Below are 24,525 nucleotides of genomic sequence, written 5' to 3'. Positions count from 1 at the left end.
TGCTGAGAAGGTGGCCATACTTGGAGACATGTAGTGTTGGGCCATACTGGAAGACATGTGGTTGTTCCAGGACCACTTTATGCTCTACTAGGTCCAACCATTAAATGAGTAGTCACCAGTCCAATAGCTAAAGGGGGATTATGAGAGTATCTTGCTGTTCTATGAGGACAACAGTATTAACGATGACCCCATGAAGGTTGGGGCCTAATACAATTTTCACACAACAAACAAGAAGCTTCATGTAATGTAGGATTACACTTATAACCCCAAAGTGTCAACAGAATGAGGTCAGCCCATAGAGAAGAGCATATGACCCACCCCGGAGAGCAGACAGCTAGAGATGGTGGAGTAAAATGATATTGTCTTCTTTATTTATTGACCAGTACAAGAATCATCTCCTCTTCTGGATGTACATTTCACCCAAAGATCATCTGATTCCTACCTGGTCATCTGCACCCTTCAGATCCCTTCAGAAGAATGGGTGACCCAGGTGCATTGGAAAGAAGATCACGCCAACGGGACATATAGCGTCATCGCCGTGCTAAACCCTCACTGGGGGAACGACACCAAATCTCCTTATCAAGAGGTGGTGAAACTAGAGAAAAAGGATAGCAAAGCCTACGAGATGGAGATAAAAGCCCTGGAGATGCGCGTCTGCTGTGAGGTGGTAACATTCCCATCCGGGAGTATTCACAAAAGCTGCATAACCATGGAGGGAGACTCAGGTAAAATATTGTTATCCTTACAAGTAAGAGACGGATATAATAATAGTAAGCTAATATTGTAACACATACAGTACAGACCAAAAGTTTGGACACACCTTCTCATTCAAAGATTTTTCTGTATTTTCATGACTTTGAAAATTGTACATTCACACTGAAGGCATCAAAACTATGAATTAACACATGTGGAATTATATACTTAACAAAAAAGTGTGAAACAACTGCAAATATGTCTTATATTCTAGGTTCTTCAAAGTAGCCACCTTTTGCTTTGATGACTTCTTTGCACACTCTTGGCATTCTCTTGATGAGCTTCAAGAGGTAGTCACCGGAAATGGTTTTCACTTCACAGGTGAGCCCTGTCAGGTTTAATAAGTGGGATTTCTTGCCTTATAAATGGGGTTGGGACCATCAGTTGTGTTGTGCAGAAGTCTGGTGGATACACAGCTGATAGTCCTACTGAATAGACTGTTAGAATTTGTATTATGGCAAGAAAAAAGCAGCTCAGTAAAGAAAAACGAGTGGCCATCATTACTTTAAGAAATGAAGGTCAGTCAGTGCAAAAAAATTGGGAAAACTTTGAAAGTGTCCCCAAGTGCAGTTACAAAAACCATCAAGTGCTACAAAGAAACTGGCTCACATGAGGACCGCCCCAGGAAAGGAAGACCAAGAGTCACCTCTGCTTCTGAGGATAAGTTTATCCGAGTCATCAGCCTCAGAAATGGCAGGTTAACAGCAGCTCAGATTAGAGACCAGGTCAATGCCACACAGAGTTCTAGCAGCAGACACATCTCTTCAACAACTGTTAAGAGGAGACTTTGTGCAGCAGGCCTTCATGGTAAAATAGCTGCTAGGAAACCACTGCTAAGGACAGGCAACAAGCAGAAGAGACTTGTTTGGGCTAAAGAACACAAGGACTGGACATTAGACCAGTGGAAATCTGTGGTTTGGTCTGATGAGTCCAAATTTGAGATCTTTGGTTCCAACCACCGTGTCTTTGAGTGATGCAGAAAAGGTGAACGGATGGACTCTACATGCCTGGTTCCCACCGTGAAGCATGGAGGAGGAGGTGTGATGGTGTGGGGGTGCTTTGCTGGTGACACTGTTGGGGATTTATTCAAAATTGAAGGCATACTGAACCAGCATGGCTACCACAGCATCTTGCAGCGGCATGCTATTCCATCCGGTTTGCGTTTAGTTGCACCATCATTTATTTTTCAACAGGACAATGACCCTAAACTCCTCCAGGTTGTATAAGGGCTATTTGACCAAGAAGGAGAGTGATGGGGGGCTACGCCAGATGACCTGGCCTCCACAGCCACCAGACCTGAACCCAATCGAGATGGTTTGGGGTGAGCTGGACCGCAGAGTGAAGGCAAAAGGGCCAACAAGTGCTAAGCATCTCTGGGAACTCCTTCAAGATTGTTGGAAGACCATTTCCGGTGACTACCTCTTGAAGCTCATCAAGAGAATGCCAAGAGTGTGCAAAGCAGTCATCAAAGCAAAAGGGGGCTACTTTGAAGAACCTAGAATATAAGACATATTTTCAGTTGTTTCACACTTTTTTGTTAAGTATATAATTCCACATGTGTTAATTCATAGTTTTGATGCCTTCAGTGTGAATGTACAATTTTCAAAGTCATGAAAATACAGAAAAATCTTTAAAAGAGAAGGTGTGTCCAAACTTTTGGTCTGTACTGTATGTCCAAAGGAAATTATAGAAATACTGCTCCTATGTACAATAATATAACTACCATAATACTGCCCCCTATGTGCAAGAATATAACTACTATAATACTGCTCCAATGTACAAGAATATAATTACTATAATACTGCCCCTATGTACAAGAATATAACTACTATAATACTGCCCCTATGTATAAGAATATAACTACTATAATACTGCTCCTATGTACAAGAATATAACTACTATAATACTGCCCCCTATGTACAAGAATATAACTACTATAATACTGCTCCTATGTATAAGAATATAACTACTATAATACTGCTCCTATGTACAAGAATATAACTACTATAATACTGTCCCTATGTACAAGAATATAACTACTATAATACTGCCCCCTATGTACAAGAATATAACTACTATAATACTGCTCCTATGTACAAGACTATAACTACTATAATACTGCCCCCTATGTACAAGAATAAAACTACTATAATACTGCCCCTATGTACAAGAATATAACTACTATAATACTGCCCCCTATGTACAGGAATATAACTACTATAATACTGCCCCTATGTACAAGAATATAACTACTATAATACTGTCCCTATGTACAAGAATATAACTACTATAATACTGCTCCTATGTACAAGAATATAACTACTATAATACTGTCCCTATGTACAAGAATATAACTACTATAATACTGCTCCTATGTACAAGAATATAACTACTATAATACTGCCCCCTATGTACAAGAATATAACTACTATAATACTGCCCCCTATGTGCAAGAATATAACTACTATAATACTGCCCCTATGTACAAGAATATAACTACTATAATACTGACCCTATGTACAAGAATATAACTACTATAATACTGTCCCCTATGTACAAGAATATAACTACTATAATACTGCTCCTATGTACATGAATATAACTACTATAATACTGCTCTTATATACAAGAATATAACTACAATAATACTGCTCCTATGTACAAGACTATAACTACTATAATACTGCCCCCTATGTACAAGAATATAACTACTATAATACTGCTCCCTATGTACAAGAATATAACGGCTATAATACTGCCCCTATATATAAGAATATAACTACTATAATACTGCCCCCTATGTACAAGAATATAACTACTATAATACTGCTCCTATGTACAAGAATATAACTACCATAATACTGCCCCTATGTACAAGAATATAACTACTATAATACTGCTCCTATGTACAAGAATATAACTACTATAATACTGCTCCTATGCACAAGAATATAACTACTATAATACTGCTCCTATGTACAAGAATATAGCTACTATACTACTGCCCCCATGTACAAGAATATAACTACTATAACACTGCCCCCTATGTACAAGAATATAACTACTATAATACTGCTCCTGTGTACAAGAATATAACTGCTATAATACTGCTCCTATGTACAAGAATATAACTACTATAATACTGCTCCTATGTACAAGAATATAACTACTATAATACTGCCCCCTATGTACAAGAATATAACTACTATAATACTGCTCCTATGTACAAGAATATAACTACTGTAATACTGCCCCCTATGTACAAGAATATAACTGCTATAATACTGCTCCTATGTACAAGAATATAACTACTATAATACTGCCCCCTATGTACAAGAATATAACTACTATAATACTGCTCCTATGTACAAGAATATAACTGCTATAATACTGCCCCTATGTACAAGAATATAACTACTGTAATACTGCCCCCTATGTACAAAAATATAACTACTATAATACTGCCCCCTATGTACAAGATTATAACTACTATAATACTGCTCCTATGTACAAGAATATAACAACTATAATACTGCCACCTATGTACAAGAATATAACTGCTATAATACTGCTCCTATGTACAAGAATATAACTACTATAATACTGCTCCTATATACAAGAATATAACTACTATAATACTGCTCCTATGTACAAGAATATAACTGCTATAATACTGCTCCTATGTACAAGAATATAACTACTATAATACTGCTCCTATGTACAAGAATATAACTACTATAATACTGCCCCCTATGTACAAGAATATAACTACTATAATACTGCCCCCTATGTACAGGAATATAACGACTATAATACTGCTCCTATGTACAAGAATATAACTACTATAATACTGCCCCCTATGTACAGGAATATAACTACTATAATACTGCCCCTATGTATAAGAATATAACTACTATAATACTGCTCCTATGTACAAGAATATAACTACTATAATACTGCCCCTATGTATAAGAATATAACTACTATAATACTGCCACTATATATAAGAATATAACTACTATAATACTGCTCCTATGTACAAGAATATAACTACTATAATACTGCCCCCTATGTACAAGAATATAACTACTATAATACTGCTCCTATGTATAAGAATATAACTGCTATAATACTGCTCCTATGTACAAGTATATAACTACTATAATACTGCTCCTATGTACAAGAATATAACGACCATAATACTGCCCCTATGTACAAGAATATAACTACTATAATACTGCCCCCTATGTACAGGAATATAACTACTATAATACTGCTCCAATGTACAAGAATATAATTACTATAATACTGCCCCCTATGTACAAGAATATAACTACTATAATACTGCTCCTATGTACAAGAATATAACTACTATAATACTGCCCCTATGTATAAGAATATAACTACTATAATACTGCTCCTATGTACAAGAATATAACTACTATAATACTGCCCCTATATATAAGAATATAACTACTATAATACTGCCCCCTATGTACAAGAATATAACTACTATAATACTGCTCCTATGTATAAGAATATAACTACTATAATACTGCTCCTATGTACAAGAATATAACTACTATAATACTGTCCCTATGTACAAGAATATAACTACTATAATACTGCCCCCTATGTACAAGAATATAACTACTATAATACTGCTCCTATGTACAAGACTATAACTACTATAATACTGCCCTCTATGTACAAGAATATAACTACTATAATACTGCTCCTATGTACATGAATATAACTACTATAATACTGCTCTTATATACAAGAATATAACTACAATAATACTGCTCCTATGTACAAGACTATAACTACTATAATACTGCCCCCTATGTACAAGAATATAACTACTATAATACTGCTCCCTATGTACAAGAATATAACGGCTATAATACTGCCCCTATATATAAGAATATAACTACTATAATACTGCCCCCTATGTACAAGAATATAACTACTATAATACTGCTCCTATGTACAAGAATATAACTACCATAATACTGCCCCTATGTACAAGAATATAACTACTATAATACTGCTCCTATGTACAAGAATATAACTACTATAATACTGCTCCTATGCACAAGAATATAACTACTATAATACTGCTCCTATGTACAAGAATATAGCTACTATACTACTGCCCCCATGTACAAGAATATAACTACTATAACACTGCCCCCTATGTACAAGAATATAACTACTATAATACTGCTCCTGTGTACAAGAATATAACTGCTATAATACTGCTCCTATGTACAAGAATATAACTACTATAATACTGCTCCTATGTACAAGAATATAACTACTATAATACTGCCCCCTATGTACAAGAATATAACTACTATAATACTGCTCCTATGTACAAGAATATAACTACTGTAATACTGCCCCCTATGTACAAGAATATAACTGCTATAATACTGCTCCTATGTACAAGAATATAACTACTATAATACTGCCCCCTATGTACAAGAATATAACTACTATAATACTGCTCCTATGTACAAGAATATAACTACTATAATACTGCCCCTATGTACAAGAATATAACTACTGTAATACTGCCCCCTATGTACAAAAATATAACTACTATAATACTGCCCCCTATGTACAAGATTATAACTACTATAATACTGCTCCTATGTACAAGAATATAACTACTATAATACTGCCACCTATGTACAAGAATATAACTGCTATAATACTGCTCCTATGTACAAGAATATAACTACTATAATACTGCTCCTATATACAAGAATATAACTACTATAATACTGCTCCTATGTAGAAGAATATAACTGCTATAATACTGCTCCTATGTACAAGAATATAACTACTATAATACTGCTCCTATGTACAAGAATATAACTACTATAATACTGCCCCCTATGTACAAGAATATAACTACTATAATACTGCCCCCTATGTACAGGAATATAACGACTATAATACTGCTCCTATGTACAAGAATATAACTACTATAATACTGCCCCCTATGTACAGGAATATAACTACTTTAATACTGCTCCAATGTACAAGAATAAAGTTACTATAATACTGCTCCTATGTACAAGAATATAACTACTATAATACTGCTCCTATGTACAAGAATATAACTACTATAATACTGCCCCTATGTATAAGAATATAACTACTATAATACTGCTCCTATGTACAAGAATATAACTACTATAATACTGCCCCTATGTATAAGAATATAACTACTATAATACTGCCACTATATATAAGAATATAACCACTATAATACTGCCCCCTATGTACAAGTATATAACTACTATAATACTGCTCCTATGTACAAGAATATAACTACCATAATACTGCCCCTATGTACAAGAATATAACTACTATAATACTGCCCCCTATGTACAGGAATATAACTACTATAATACTGCTCCAATGTACAAGAATATAATTACTATAATACTGCCCCCTATGTACAAGAATATAACTACTATAATACTGCTCCTATGTACAAGAATATAACTACTATAATACTGCCCCTATGTATAAGAATATAACTACTATAATACTGCTCCTATGTACAAGAATATAACTACTTTAATACTGCCCCTATATATAAGAATATAACTACTATAATACTGCCCCCTATGTACAAGAATATAACTACTATAATACTGCTCCTATGTATAAGAATATAACTACTATAATACTGCTCCTATGTACAAGAATATAACTACTATAATACTGTCCCTATGTACAAGAATATAACTACTATAATACTGCCCCATATGTACAAGAATATAACTACTATAATACTGCTCCTATGTACAAGACTATAACTACTATAATACTGCCCCCTATGTACAAGAATAAAACTACTATAATACTGCCCCTATGTACAAGAATATAACTACTATAATACTGCCCCCTATGTACAGGAATATAACTACTATAATACTGCCCCTATGTACAAGAATATAACTACTATAATACTGTCCCTATGTACAAGAATATAACTACTATAATACTGCTCCTATGTACAAGAATATAACTACTATAATACTGTCCCTATGTACAAGAATATAACTACTATAATACTGCTCCTATGTACAAGAATATAACTACTATAATACTGCCCCCTATGTACAAGAATATAACTACTATAATACTGCCCCCTATGTGCAAGAATATAACTACTATAATACTGCCCCCTATGTACAAGAATATAACTACTATAATACTGACCCTATGTACAAGAATATAACTACTATAATACTGTCCCCTATGTACAAGAATATAACTACTATAATACTGCTCCTATGTACATGAATATAACTACTATAATACTGCTCTTATATACAAGAATATAACTACAATAATACTGCTCCTATGTACAAGACTATAACTACTATAATACTGCGCCCTATGTACAAGAATATAACTACTATAATACTGCTCCCTATGTACAAGAACATAACGGCTATAATACTGCCCCTATATATAAGAATATAACTACTATAATACTGCCCCCTATGTACAAGAATATAACTACTATAATACTGCTCCTATGTACAAGAATATAACTACCATAATACTGCCCCTATGTACAAGAATATAACTACTATAATACTGCTCCTATGTACAAGAATATAACTACTATAATACTGCTCCTATGCACAAGAATATAACTACTATAATACTGCTCCTATGTACAAGAATATAGCTACTATACTACTGCCCCCATGTACAAGAATATAACTACTATAACACTGCCCCCTATGTACAAGAATATAACTACTATAATACTGCTCCTGTGTACAAGAATATAACTACTATAATACTGCTCCTATGTACAAGAATATAACTACTATAATACTGCCCCCTATGTACAAGAATATAACTACTATAATACTGCTCCTATGTACAAGAATATAACTACTATAATACTGCCCCCTATGTACAAGAATATAACTACTATAATACTGCTCCTATGTACAAGAATATAACTACTGTAATACTGCCCCCTATGTACAAGAATATAACTGCTATAATACTGCTCCTATGTACAAGAATATAACTACTATAATACTGCCCCCTATGTACAAGAATATAACTACTATAATACTGCTCCTATGTACAAGAATATAACTACTATAATACTGCCCCTATGTACAAGAATATAACTACTGTAATACTGCCCCCTATGTACAAGAATATAACTACTATAATACTGCCCCCTATGTACAAGATTATAACTACTATAATACTGCTCCTATGTACAAGAATATAACTACTATAATACTGCCACCTATGTACAAGAATATAACTGCTATAATACTGCTCCTATGTACAAGAATATAACTACTATAATACTGCTCCTATATACAAGAATATAACTACTATAATACTGCTCCTATGTACAAGAATATAACTGCTATAATACTGCTCCTATGTACAAGAATATAACTACTATAATACTGCCCCCTATGTACAGGAATATAACTACTTTAATACTGCTCCAATGTACAAGAATAAAGTTACTATAATACTGCTCCTATGTACAAGAATATAACTACTATAATACTGCTCCTATGTACAAGAATATAACTACTATAATACTGCCCCTATGTATAAGAATATAACTACTATAATACTGCTCCTATGTACAAGAATATAACTACTATAATACTGCCCCTATGTATAAGAATATAACTACTATAATACTGCCCCTGTATATAAGAATATAACTACTATAATACTGCCCCCTATGTACAAGAATATAACTACTATAATGCTGCTCCTATGTACAAGAATATAACTACCATAATACTGCCCCTATGTACAAGAATATAACTACTATAATACTGCTCCTATGTACAAGAATATAACTACTATAATACTGCCCCTATGTATAAGAATATAACTACTATAATACTGCTCCTATGTACAAGAATATAACTACTATAATACTGCCCCTATGTATAAGAATATAACTACTATAATACTGCCCCTATATATAAGAATATAACTACTATAATACTGCCCCTATATATAAGAATATAACTACTATAATACTGCTCCTATGTACAAGAATATAACTACTATAATACTGCCCCTATGTATAAGAATATAACTACTATAATACTGCTCCTATGTACAAGAATATAACTACTATAATACTGCCCCTATGTATAAGAATATAACTACTATAATACTGCCCCTATATATAAGAATATAACTACTATAATACTGCCCCCTATGTACAAGAATATAACTACTATAATACTGCTCCTATGTACAAGAATATAACTACCATAATACTGCCCCTATGTACAAGAATATAACTACTATAATACTGCTCCTATGTACAAGAATATAACTACTATAATACTGCTCCTATGTACAAGAATATAACTACTATAATACTGTTCCTATGCACAAGAATATAACTACTATAATACTGCTCCTATGTACAAGAATATAACTACTATACTACTGCCCCCATGTACAAGAATATAACTACTATAACACTGCCCCCTATGTACAAGAATATAACTACTATAATACTGCTCCTGTGTACAAGAATATAACTACTATAATACGGCCCCCTATGTACAAGAATATAACTACTGTAATACTGCCCCCTATGTACAAGAATATAACTACTATAATACTGCCCCCTATGTACAAGATTATAACTACTATAATACTGCTCCTATGTACAAGAATATAACTACTATAATACTGCCACCTATGTACAAAAATATAACTGCTATAATACTGCTCCTATGTACAAGAATATAACTACTATAATACTGCTCCTATATACAAGAATATAACTACTATAATACTGCTCCTATGTACAAGAATATAACTACTATAATACTGCCCCCTATGTACAAGAATATAACTACTATAATACTGCTCCTATGTACAAGAATATAACTACCATAATACTGCCCCTATGTACAAGAATATAACTACTATAATACTGCTCCTATGTACAAGAATATAACTACTATAATACTGCTCCTATGTACAAGAATATAACTACTATAATACTGCTCCTATGCACAAGAATATAACTACCATAATACTGCCCCTATGTACAAGAATATAACTACTATAATACTGCTCCTATGTACAAGAATATAACTACTATACTACTGCCCCCATGTACAAGAATATAACTACTATAACACTGCCCCCTATGTACAAGAATATAACTACTATAATACTGCTCCTGTGTACAAGAATATAACTACTATAATACTGCCCCCTATTTACAAGAATATAACTGCTATAATACTGCCCCCTATTTACAAGAATATAACTGCTATAATACTGCTCCTATGTACAAGAATATAACTACTATAATACTGCTCCTATATACAAGAATATAACTACTATAATACTGCTCCTATGTACAAGAATATAACTACTATAATACTGCTCCTATGTACAAGAATATAACTACTATAATACTGCCCCCTATGTACAAGAATATAACTACTATAATACTGCTCCTATGTACAAGAATATAACTACTGTAATACTGCCCCCTATGTACAAGAATATAACTGCTATAATACTGCTCCTATGTACAAGAATATAACTACTATAATACTGCCCCCTATGTACAAGAATATAACTACTATAATACTGCTCCTATGTACAAGAATATAACTACTATAATACTGCCCCTATGTACAAGAATATAACTACTGTAATACTGCCCCCTATGTACAAGAATATAACTACTATAATACTGCCCCCTATGTACAAGATTATAACTACTATAATACTGCTCCTATGTACAAGAATATAACTACTATAATACTGCCACCTATGTACAAGAATATAACTGCTATAATACTGCTCCTATGTACAAGAATATAACTACTATAATACTGCTCCTATATACAAGAATATAACTACTATAATACTGCTCCTATGTACAAGAATATAACTACTATAATACTGCTCCCTATGTACAAGAATATAACTACTATAATACTGCTCCTATGTACAAGAATATAACTACTATAATACTGGCCCCTATGTACAAGATTATAACTACTATAATACTGCTCCTATGTACAAGAATATAACTACTATAATACTGCTCCTATGTACAGGAATATAACTACTATAATACTGCCCCTATGTACAAGAATATAACCACTATAATACTGTCCCTATGTACAAGAATATAACTACTATAATACTGCCCCCTATGTACAAGAATATAACTACTATAATTCTGCTCCTATGTACAAGACTATAACTACTATAATACTGCCCCCTATGTACAAGAATATAACTACTATAATACTGCCCCCTATGTACAAGAATATAACTGCTATAATACTGCTCCTATGTACAAGAATATAACTACTATAATACTGCTCCTATATACAAGAATATAACTACTATAATACTGCTCCTATGTACAAGAATATAACTACTATAATACTGCCCCCTATGTACAAGAATATAACTACTATAATACTGCTCCTATGTACAAGAATATAACTACTATAATACTGCCCCCTATGTACAAAAATATAACTACTATAATACTGCCCCCTATGTACAAGAATATAACTACTATAATACTGCCCTATGTACAAGACTATAACTACTATAATACTGCCCCCTATGTACAAGAATATAACTACTATAATTCTGCCCCTATGTACGAGAATATAACTACTATAATACTGCCCCCTATGTACAGGAATATAACTACTATAATACTGCCCCTATGTACAAGAATATAACTACTATAATACTGTCCCTATGTACAAGAATATAACTACTATAAAACTGGCCCCTATGTACAAGAATATAACTACTATAATACTGCTCCTATGTACAAGAATATAACTACTATAATACTGCTCTTATGTACAAGAATATAACTACTATAATACTGCTCCTATGTACAAGAATATAACTACTATAATACTGCCCCTATGTACAAGAATATAACTACTGTAATACTGCCCCCTATGTACAAGAATATAACTACTATAATACTGCCCCCTATGTACAAGAATATAACTACTATAATACTGCTCCTATGTACAAGACTATAACTACTATAATACTGCCCCCTATGTACAAGAATAATACTACTATAATACTGCCCCCTATGTGCAAGAATATAACTACTATAATACTGCCCCCTATGTACAAGAATATAACTACTATAATACTGTCCCTATGTACAAGAATATAACTACTATAATACTGTCCCTATGTACAAGTATATAACTACTATAATACTGCTCCTATGTACAAGAATATAACTACTATAATACTGCCCCCTATGTACAAGAATATAACTACTATAATACTGCCCCCTATGTGCAAGAATATAACTACTATAATACTGCCCCCTATGTACAAGAATATAACTACTATAATACTGTCCCTATGTACAAGAATATAACTACTATAATACTGCTCCTATGTACAAGAATATAACTACTATAATACTGCCCCCTATGTACAAGAATATAACTACTATAATACTGTCCCTATGTACAAGAATATAACTACTATAATACTGTCCCCTATGTACAGGAATATAACTACTATAATACTGCTCCTATGTACAAGAATATAACTACTATAATACTGTCCCTATGTGCAAGAATATAACTACTATAATACTGCTCTTATATACAAGAATATAACTACAATAATACTGCTCCTATGTACAAGACTATAACTACTATAATACTGCCCCCTATGTACAAGAATATAACTACTATAATACTGCTCCCTATGTACAAGAATATAGCTGCTATAATACTGCCCCTATATATAAGAATATAACTACTATAATACTGCCCCCTATGTACAAGAATATAACTACTATAATACTGCTCCTATGTACAAGAATATAACTACCATAATACTGCCCCTATGTACAAGAATATAACTACTATAACACTGCCCCCTATGTACAAGAATATAACTACTATAATACTGCTCCTGTGTACAAGACTATAACTACTATAATACTGCCCCCTATGTACAAGAATATAACTACTATAATACTGCCCCCTATTTACAAGAATATAACTGCTATAATACTGCTCCTATGTACAAGAATATAACTACTATAATACTGCTCCTATATACAAGAATATAACTACTATAATACTGCTCCTATGTACAAGAATAGAACAACTATAATACTGCCCCCTATGTACAAGAATATAACTACTATAATACTGCTCCTATGTACAAGAATATAACTACTATAATACTTCCCCTATGTACAAGAATATAACTACTGTAATACTGCCCCCTATGTACAAGAATATAACTACTATAATACTGCCCCCTATGTACAAGATTATAACTACTATAATACTGCTCCTATGTACAAGAATATAACTACTATAATACTGCCCCCTATGTACAAGAATATAGCTACTATAATACTGCTCCTATGTACAAGAATATAACTACTGTAATACTGCCCCCTATGTACAAGAATATAACTACTATAATACTGCTCCTATGTACAAGAATATAACTACTATAATACTGCTCTTATGTACAAGAATATAACTACTATAATACTGCTCCTATGTACAAGAATATAACTACTATAATACTGTCCCTATGTACAAGAATATAACTACTATAATACTGTCCCCTATGTACAGGAATATAACTACTATAATACTGCTCCTATGTACAAGAATATAACTACTATAATACTGTCCCTATGTGCAAGAATATAACTACTATAATACTGCTCTTATATACAAGAATATAACTACAATAATACTGCTCCTATGTACAAGACTATAACTACTATAATACTGCCCCCTATGTACAAGAATATAACTACTATAATACTGCTCCCTATGTACAAGAATATAGCTGCTATAATACTGCCCCTATATATAAGAATATAACTACTATAATACTGCCCCCTATGTACAAGAATATAACTACTATAATACTGCTCCTATGTACAAGAATATAACTACCATAATACTGCCCCTATGTACAAGAATATAACTACTATAACACTGCCCCCTATGTACAAGAATATAACTACTATAATACTGCTCCTGTGTACAAGACTATAACTACTATAATACTGCCCCCTATGTACAAGAATATAACTACTATAATACTGCCCCCTATTTACAAGAATATAACTGCTATAATACTGCTCCTATGTACAAGAATATAACTACTATAATACTGCTCCTATATACAAGAATATAACTACTATAATACTGCTCCTATGTACAAGAATAGAACAACTATAATACTGCCCCCTATGTACAAGAATATAACTACTATAATACTGCTCCTATGTACAAGAATATAACTACTATAATACTTCCCCTATGTACAAGAATATAACTACTGTAATACTGCCCCCTATGTACAAGAATATAACTACTATAATACTGCCCCCTATGTACAAGATTATAACTACTATAATACTGCTCCTATGTACAAGAATATAACTACTATAATACTGCCCCCTATGTACAAGAATATAGCTACTATAATACTGCTCCTATGTACAAGAATATAACTACTGTAATACTGCCCCCTATGTACAAGAATATAACTACTATAATACTGCTCCTATGTACAAGAATATAACTACTATAATACTGCTCTTATGTACAAGAATATAACTACTATAATACTGCTCCTATGTACAAAAATATAACTACTATAATACTGCCCCTATGTACAAGAATATAACTACTATAATACTGTCCCTATGTACAAGAATATAACTACTATAATACTGCTCCCTATGTACAAGAATATAACTACTATAATTCTGCTGCTATGTACAAGACTATAACTACTATAATACTGCCCCCTATGTACAAGAATATAACTACTATAATACTGCCCCCTATGTACAAGAATATAACTGCTATAATACTGCTCCTATGTACAAGAATATAACTACTATAATACTGCTCCTTTATACAAGAATATAACTACTATAATACTGCTCCTATGTACAAGAATATAACTACTATAATACTGCCCCCTATGTACAAGAATATAACTACTATAATACTGCTCCTATGTACAAGAATATAACTACTATAATACTGCTCCTATGTACAAGAATATAACTACTATAATACTGCCCCCTATGTACAAAAATATAACTACTATAATACTGCCGCCTATGTACAAGAATATAACTACTATAATACTGCTCCTATGTACAAGACTATAACTACTATAATACTGCCCCCTATGTACAAGAATAAAACTACTATAATACTGCCCCTATGTACAAGAATATAACTACTCTAATACTGCCCCCTATGTACAAGAATATAACTACTATAATACTGCTCCTATGTACAAGAATATAACTACTATAATACTGCCCCCTATGTACAAGAATATAACTACTATAATACTGCCCCCTATGTGCAAGAATATAACTACTATAATACTGCCCCCTATGTACAAGAATATAACTACTATAATACTGTCCCTATGTACAAGAATATAACTACTATAATACTGTCCCTATGTACAAGAATATAACTACTATAATACTGCTCCTATGTACAAGAATATAACTACTATAATACTGCCCCCTATGTACAAGAATATAACTACTATAATACTGCCCCCTATGTGCAAGAATATAACTACTATAATACTGCCCCCTATGTACAAGAATATAACTACTATAATACTGTCCCTATGTACAAGAATATAACTACTATAATACTGTCCCTATGTACAAGTATATAACTACTATAATACTGCTCCTATGTACAAGAATATAACTACTATAATACTGCCCCCTATGTACAAGAATATAACTACTATAATACTGTCCCCTATGTACAAGAATATAACTACTATAATACTGTCCCTATGTACAAGTATATAACTACTATAATACTGCTCCTATGTACAAGAATATAACTACTATAATACTGCCCCCTATGTACAAGAATATAACTACTATAATACTGTCCCTATGTACAAGAATATAACTACTATAATACTGTCCCCTATGTACAGGAATATAACTACTATAATACTGCTCCTATGTACAAGAATATAACTACTATAATACTGTCCCTATGTGCAAGAATATAACTACTATAATACTGCTCTTATATACGAGAATATAACTACAATATTACTGCTCCTATGTACAAGACTATAACTACTATAATACTGCCCCCTAGGTACAAGAATATAACTACTATAATACTGCTCCCTATGTACAAGAATATAACTGCTATAATACTGCCCCTATATATAAGAATATAACTACTATAATACTGCCCCCTATGTACAAGAATATAACTACTATAATACTGCTCCTATGTACAAGAATATAACTACCATAATACTGCCCCTATGTACAAGAATATAACTACTATAATACTGCTCCTATGTACAAGAATATAACTACTATAATACTGCTCCTATGCACAAGAATATAACTACTATAATACTGCTCCTATGTACAAGAATATAACTAGTATACTACTGCCCCCATGTACAAGAATATAACTACTATAACACTGCCCCCTATGTACAAGAATATAACTACTATAATACTGCTCCTGTGTACAAGAATATAACTACTATAATACTGCCCCCTATGTACAGGAATATAACTACTATAATACTGCCCCTATGTACAAGAATATAACTACTATAATACTGTCCCTATGTACAAGAATATAACTACTATAATACTGGCCCCTATGTACAAGAATATAACTACTATAATACTGCTCCTATGTACAAGAATATAACTACTATAATACTGCTCTTATGTACAAGAATATAACTACTATAATACTGCTCCTATGTACAAGAATATAACTACTATAATACTGCCCCTATGTACAAGAATATAACTACTGTAATACTGCCCCCTATGTACAAGAATATAACTACTATAATACTGCCCCCTATGTACAAGAATATAACTACTATAATACTGCTCCTATGTACAAGACTATAACTACTATAATACTGCCCCCTATGTACAAGAATAATACTACTATAATACTGCCCCCTATGTACAAGAATATAACTACTATAATACTGCCCCCTATGTACAAGAATATAACTACTATAATACTGTCCCTATGTACAAGAATATAACTACTATAATACTGTCCCTATGTACAAGTATATAACTACTATAATACTGCTCCTATGTACAAGAATATAACTACTATAATACTGCCCCCTATGTACAAGAATATAACTACTATAATACTGCCCCCTATGTGCAAGAATATAACTACTATAATACTGCCCCCTATGTACAAGAATATAACTACTATAATACTGTCCCTATGTACAAGAATATAACTACTATAATACTGTCCCTATGTACAAGTATATAACTACTATAATACTGCTCCTATGTACAAGAATATAACTACTATAATACTGCCCCCTATGTACAAGAATATAACTACTATAATACTGTCCCTATGTACAAGAATATAACTACTATAATACTGTCCCCTATGTACAGGAATATAACTACTATAATACTGCTCCTATGTACAAGAATATAACTACTATAATACTGTCCCTATGTGCAAGAATATAACTACTATAATACTGCTCTTATATACAAGAATATAACTACAATAATACTGCTCCTATGTACAAGACTATAACTACTATAATACTGCCCCCTATGTACAAGAATATAACTACTATAATACTGCTCCCTATGTACAAGAATATAACTGCTATAATACTGCCCCTATATATAAGAATATAACTACTATAATACTGCCCCCTATGTACAAGAATATAACTACTATAATACTGCTCCTATGTACAAGAATATAACTACCATAATACTGCCCCTATGTACAAGAATATAACTACTATAATACTGCTCCTATGTACAAGAATATAACTACTATAATATTGCTCCTATGCACAAGAATATAACTACTATAATACTGCTCCTATGTACAAGAATATAACTACTATACTACTGCCCCCATGTAAAAGAATATAACTACTATAACACTGCCCCCTATGTACAAGAATATAACTACTATAATACTGCTCCTGTGTACAAGAATATAACTACTATAATACTGCCCCCTATGTACAGGAATATAACTACTATAATACTGCCCCTATGTACAAGAATATAACTACTATAATACTGTCCCTATGTACAAGAATATAACTACTATAATACTGGCCCCTATGTACAAGAATATAACTACTATAATACTGCTCCTATGTACAAGACTATAACTACTATAATACTGCCCCCTATGTCCAAGAATAATACTACTATAATACTGCCCCCTATGTGCAAGAATATAACTACTATAATACTGCCCCTATGTACAAGAATATAACTACTATAATACTGTCCCTATGTACAAGAATATAACTACTATAATACTGTCCCTATGTACAAGTATATAACTACTATAATACTGCTCCTATGTACAAGAATATAACTACTATAATACTGCCCCCTATGTACAAGAATATAACTACTATAATACTGCCCCCTATGTGCAAGAATATAACTACTATAATACTGCCCCCTATGTACAAGAATATAACTACTATAATACTGTCCCTATGTACAAGAATATAACTACTATAATACTGTCCCTATGTACAAGTATATAACTACTATAATACTGCTCCTATGTACAAGAATATAACTACTATAATACTGCCCCCTATGTACAAGAATATAACTACTATAATACTGTCCCTATGTACAAGAATATAACTACTATAATACTGTCCCCTATGTACAGGAATATAACTACTATAATACTGCTCCTATGTACAAGAATATAACTACTATAATACTGTCCCTATGTGCAAGAATATAACTACTATAATACTGCTCTTATATACAAGAATATAACTACAATAATACTGCTCCTATGTACAAGACTATAACTACTATAATACTGCCCCCTATGTACAAGAATATAACTACTATAATACTGCTCCCTATGTACAAGAATATAACTGCTATAATACTGCCCCTATATATAGGAATATAACTACTATAATACTGCCCCCTATGTACAAGAATATAACTACTATAATACTGCTCCTATGTACAAGAATATAACTACCATAATACTGCCCCTATGTACAAGAATATAACTACTATAACACTGCCCCCTATGTACAAGAATATAACTACTATAATACTGCTCCTGTGTACAAGAATATAACTACTATAATACTGCCCCCTATGTACAAGAATATAACTACTATAATACTGCCCCCTATTTACAAGAATATAACTGCTATAATACTGCTCCTATGTACAAGAATATAACTACTATAATACTCCTCCTATATACAAGAATATAACTACTATAATACTGCTCCTATGTACAAGAATAGAACAACTATAATACTGCCCCCTATGTACAAGAATATAACTACTATAATACTGCTCCTATGTACAAGAATATAACTACTATAATACTGCCCCTATGTACAAGAATATAACTACTGTAATACTGCCCCCTATGTACAAGAATATAACTACTATAATACTGCCCCCTATGTACAAGATTATAACTATTATAATACTGCTCCTATGTACAAGAATATAACTACTATAATACTGCCCCCTATGTACAAGAATATAGCTACTATAATACTGCTCCTATGTACAAGAATATAACTACTATAATACTGCCCCCTATGTACAAGAATATAACTACTATAATACTGCTCCTATGTACAAGAATATAACTACTATAATACTGCTCTTATGTACAAGAATATAACTACTATAATTCTGCTCCTATGTACAAGACTATAACTACTATAATACTGCCCCCTATGTACAAGAATATAACTACTATAATACTGCCCCCTATGTACAAGAATATAACTACTATAATACTGCTCCTTTATACAAGAATATAACTACTATAATACTGCTCCTATGTACAAGAATATAACTACTATAATACTGCCCCCTATTTACAAGAATATAACTACTATAATACTGCTCCTATGTACAAGAATATAACTACTATAATACTGCTCCTATGTACAAGAATATAACTACTATAATACTGCCCCCTATGTACAAAAATATAACTAATATAATACTGCCCCCTATGTACAAGAATATAACTACTATAATACTGCTCCTATGTACAAGACTATAACTTCTATAATACTGCCCCCTATGTACAAGAATAAAACTACTATAATACTGCCCCTATGTACAAGAATATAACTACTCTAATACTGCCCCCTATGTACAAGAATATAACTACTATAATACTGCTCCTATGTACAAGAATATAACTACTATAATACTGCCCCCTATGTACAAGAATATAACTACTATAATACTGCCCCCTATGTGCAAGAATATAACTACTATAATACTGCCCCCTATGTACAAGAATATAACTACTATAATACTGTCCCTATGTACAAGAATATAACTACTATAATACTGTCCCTATGTACAAGAATATAACTACTATAATACTGCTCCTATGTACAAGAATATAACTACTATAATACTGCCCCCTATGTACAAGAATATAACTACTATAATACTGCCCCCTATGTGCAAGAATATAACTACTATAATACTGCCCCCTATGTACAAGAATATAACTACTATAATACTGTCCCTATGTACAAGAATATAACTACTATAATACTGTCCCTATGTACAAGTATATAACTACTATAATACTGCTCCTATGTACAAGAATATAACTACTATAATACTGCCCCCTATGTACAAGAATATAACTACTATAATACTGTCCCTATGTACAAGAATATAACTACTATAATACTGTCCCTATGTACAAGTATATAACTACTATAATACTGCTCCTATGTACAAGAATATAACTACTATAATACTGCCCCCTATGTACAAGAATATAACTACTATAATACTGTCCCTATGTACAAGAATATAACTACTATAATACTGTCCCCTATGTACAGGAATATAACTACTATAATACTGCTCCTATGTACAAGAATATAACTACTATAATACTGTCCCTATGTGCAAGAATATAACTACTATAATACTGCTCTTATATACAAGAATATAACTACAATAATACTGCTCCTATGTACAAGACTATAACTACTATAATACTGCCCCCTATGTACAAGAATATAACTACTATAATATTGCTCCCTATGTACAAGAATATAACTGCTATAATACTGCCCCTATATATAAGAATATAACTACTATAATACTGCCCCCTATGTAAAAGAATATAACTACTATAATACTGCTCCTATGTACAAGAATATAACTACCATAATACTGCCCCTATGTACAAGAATATAACTACTATAATACTGCTCCTATGTACAAGAATATAACTACTATAATACTGCTCCTATGTACAAGAATATAACTACTATACTACTGCCCCCATGTACAAGAATATAACTACTATAACACTGCCCCCTATGTACAAGAATATAACTACTATAATACTGCTCCTGTGTACAAGAATATAACTACTATAATACTGCCCCCTATGTACAAGAATATAACTACTATAATACTGCACCCTATTTACAAGAATATAACTGCTATAATACTGCTCCTATGTACAAGAATATAACTACTATAATACTGCTCCTATATACAAGAATATAACTACTATAATACTGCTCCTATGTACAAGAATAGAACTACTATAATACTGCCCCCTATGTACAAGAATATAACTACTATAATACTGCTCCTATGTACAAGAATATAACTACTATAATACTGCCCCTATGTACAAGAATATAACTACTGTAATACTGCCCCCTATGTACAAGAATATAACTACTATAATACTGCCCCCTATGTACAAGATTATAACTACTATAATACTGCTATGTACAAGAATATAACTACTATAATACTGCCCCCTATGTACAAGAATATAGCTACTATAATACTGCTCCTATGTACAAGAATATAACTACTATAATACTGCCCCCTATGTACAAGAATATAACTACTATAATACTGCTCCTATGTACAAGAATATAACTACTATAATACTGCTCTTATGTACAAGAATATAACTACTATAATACTGCTCCTATGTACAAAAATATAACTACTATAATACTGCCCCTATGTACAAGAATATAACTACTATAATACTGTCCCTATGTACAAGAATATAACTACTATAATACTGCTCCCTATGTACAAGAATATAACTACTATAATTCTGCTCCTATGTACAAGACTATAACTACTATAATACTGCCCCCTATGTACAAGAATATAACTACTATAATACTGCCCCCTATGTACAAGAATATAACTGCTATAATACTGCTCCTATGTACAAGAATATAACTACTATAATACTGCTCCTTTATACAAGAATATAACTACTATAATACTGCTCCTATGTACAAGAATATAATTACTATAATACTGCCCCCTATGTACAAGAATATAACTACTATAATACTGCTCCTATGTACAAGAATATAACTACTATAATACTGCTCCTATGTACAAGAATATAACTACTATAATACTGCTCCTATGTACAAGAATATAACTACTATAATACTGCCCCCTATGTACAAAAATATAACTACTATAATACTGCCCCCTATGTACAAGAATATAACTACTATAATACTGCTCCTATGTACAAGACTATAACTACTATAATATTGCCCCCTATGTACAAGAATAAAACTACTATAATACTGCCCCTATGTACAAGAATATAACTACTCTAATACTGCCCCCTATGTACAAGAATATAACTACTATAATACTGCTCCTATGTACAAGAATATAACTACTATAATACTGCCCCCTATGTACAAGAATATAACTACTATAATACTGCCCCCTATGTGCAAGAATATAACTACTATAATACTGCCCCCTATGTACAAGAATATAACTACTATAATACTGTCCCTATGTACAAGAATATAACTACTATAATACTGTCCCTATGTACAAGAATATAACTACTATAATACTGCTCCTATGTACAAGAATATAACTACTATAATACTGCCCCCTATGTACAAGAATATAACTACTATAAAACTGCCCCCTATGTGCAAGAATATAACTACTATAATACTGCCCCCTATGTACAAGAATATAACTACTATAATACTGTCCCTATGTACAAGAATATAACTACTATAATACTGCTCCTATGTACATGAATATAACTACTATAATACTGCCCTCTATGTACAAGAATATAACTACTATAATACTGCCCTCTATGTACAAGAATATAACTGCTATAATACTGCTCCTATGTACAAGATTATAACTGCTATAGTACTGCCCCTATGTACAAGAATATAACTACTATAATACTGCCCTCTATGTACAAGAATATAACTGCTATAATACTGCTCCTATGTACAAGATTATAACTGCTATAGTACTGCTCCTATGTACAAGAATATAACTAGTATAATACTGCTCCTATGTACAAGAATATAACTACTATAATGCTGCTCCTATGTACAAGAATATAACTACTATAATACTGCCCCCTATGTAAAAGAATATAACTGCTATAATACTGCCCCCTATGTACAAGAATATAACTAATATAATACTGCCCCCTATGTACAAGAATATAACTGCTATAATATTGCTTCTATGTACAAGAATATAACTGCTATAATACTGCTCCTATGTACAAGAATATAACTACCATAATACTTCCCCCTATG

The 24,525-nt window shown here is 32.2% G+C and overlaps 1 protein-coding gene across 2 annotated transcripts in view; it reads left to right on the top strand.

Moving 5' to 3' along the window:
• The window catches only part of LOC141167083 (uncharacterized), a 50,905-nt gene that overhangs the window by 255 nt on the left and 26,125 nt on the right, over positions 1-24,525 (top strand). For both annotated transcript variants that reach the window (XM_073654425.1, XM_073654424.1), the window contains exon 2: positions 384-725. In XM_073654425.1, coding sequence (XP_073510526.1) covers positions 384-725 — 342 coding nt within the window. The remainder of the gene's footprint in view (positions 1-383; positions 726-24,525) is intronic.

Source organism: Phyllobates terribilis, unplaced genomic scaffold (assembly GCF_046119375.1).
Source record: "Phyllobates terribilis strain yellow unplaced genomic scaffold, ASM4611937v1 Scaffold_11__3_contigs__length_659146591, whole genome shotgun sequence".
Classification (NCBI taxonomy): Eukaryota; Metazoa; Chordata; class Amphibia; order Anura; family Dendrobatidae; genus Phyllobates; species Phyllobates terribilis.
This window is presented reverse-complemented; position numbering and strand designations above follow the sequence as displayed.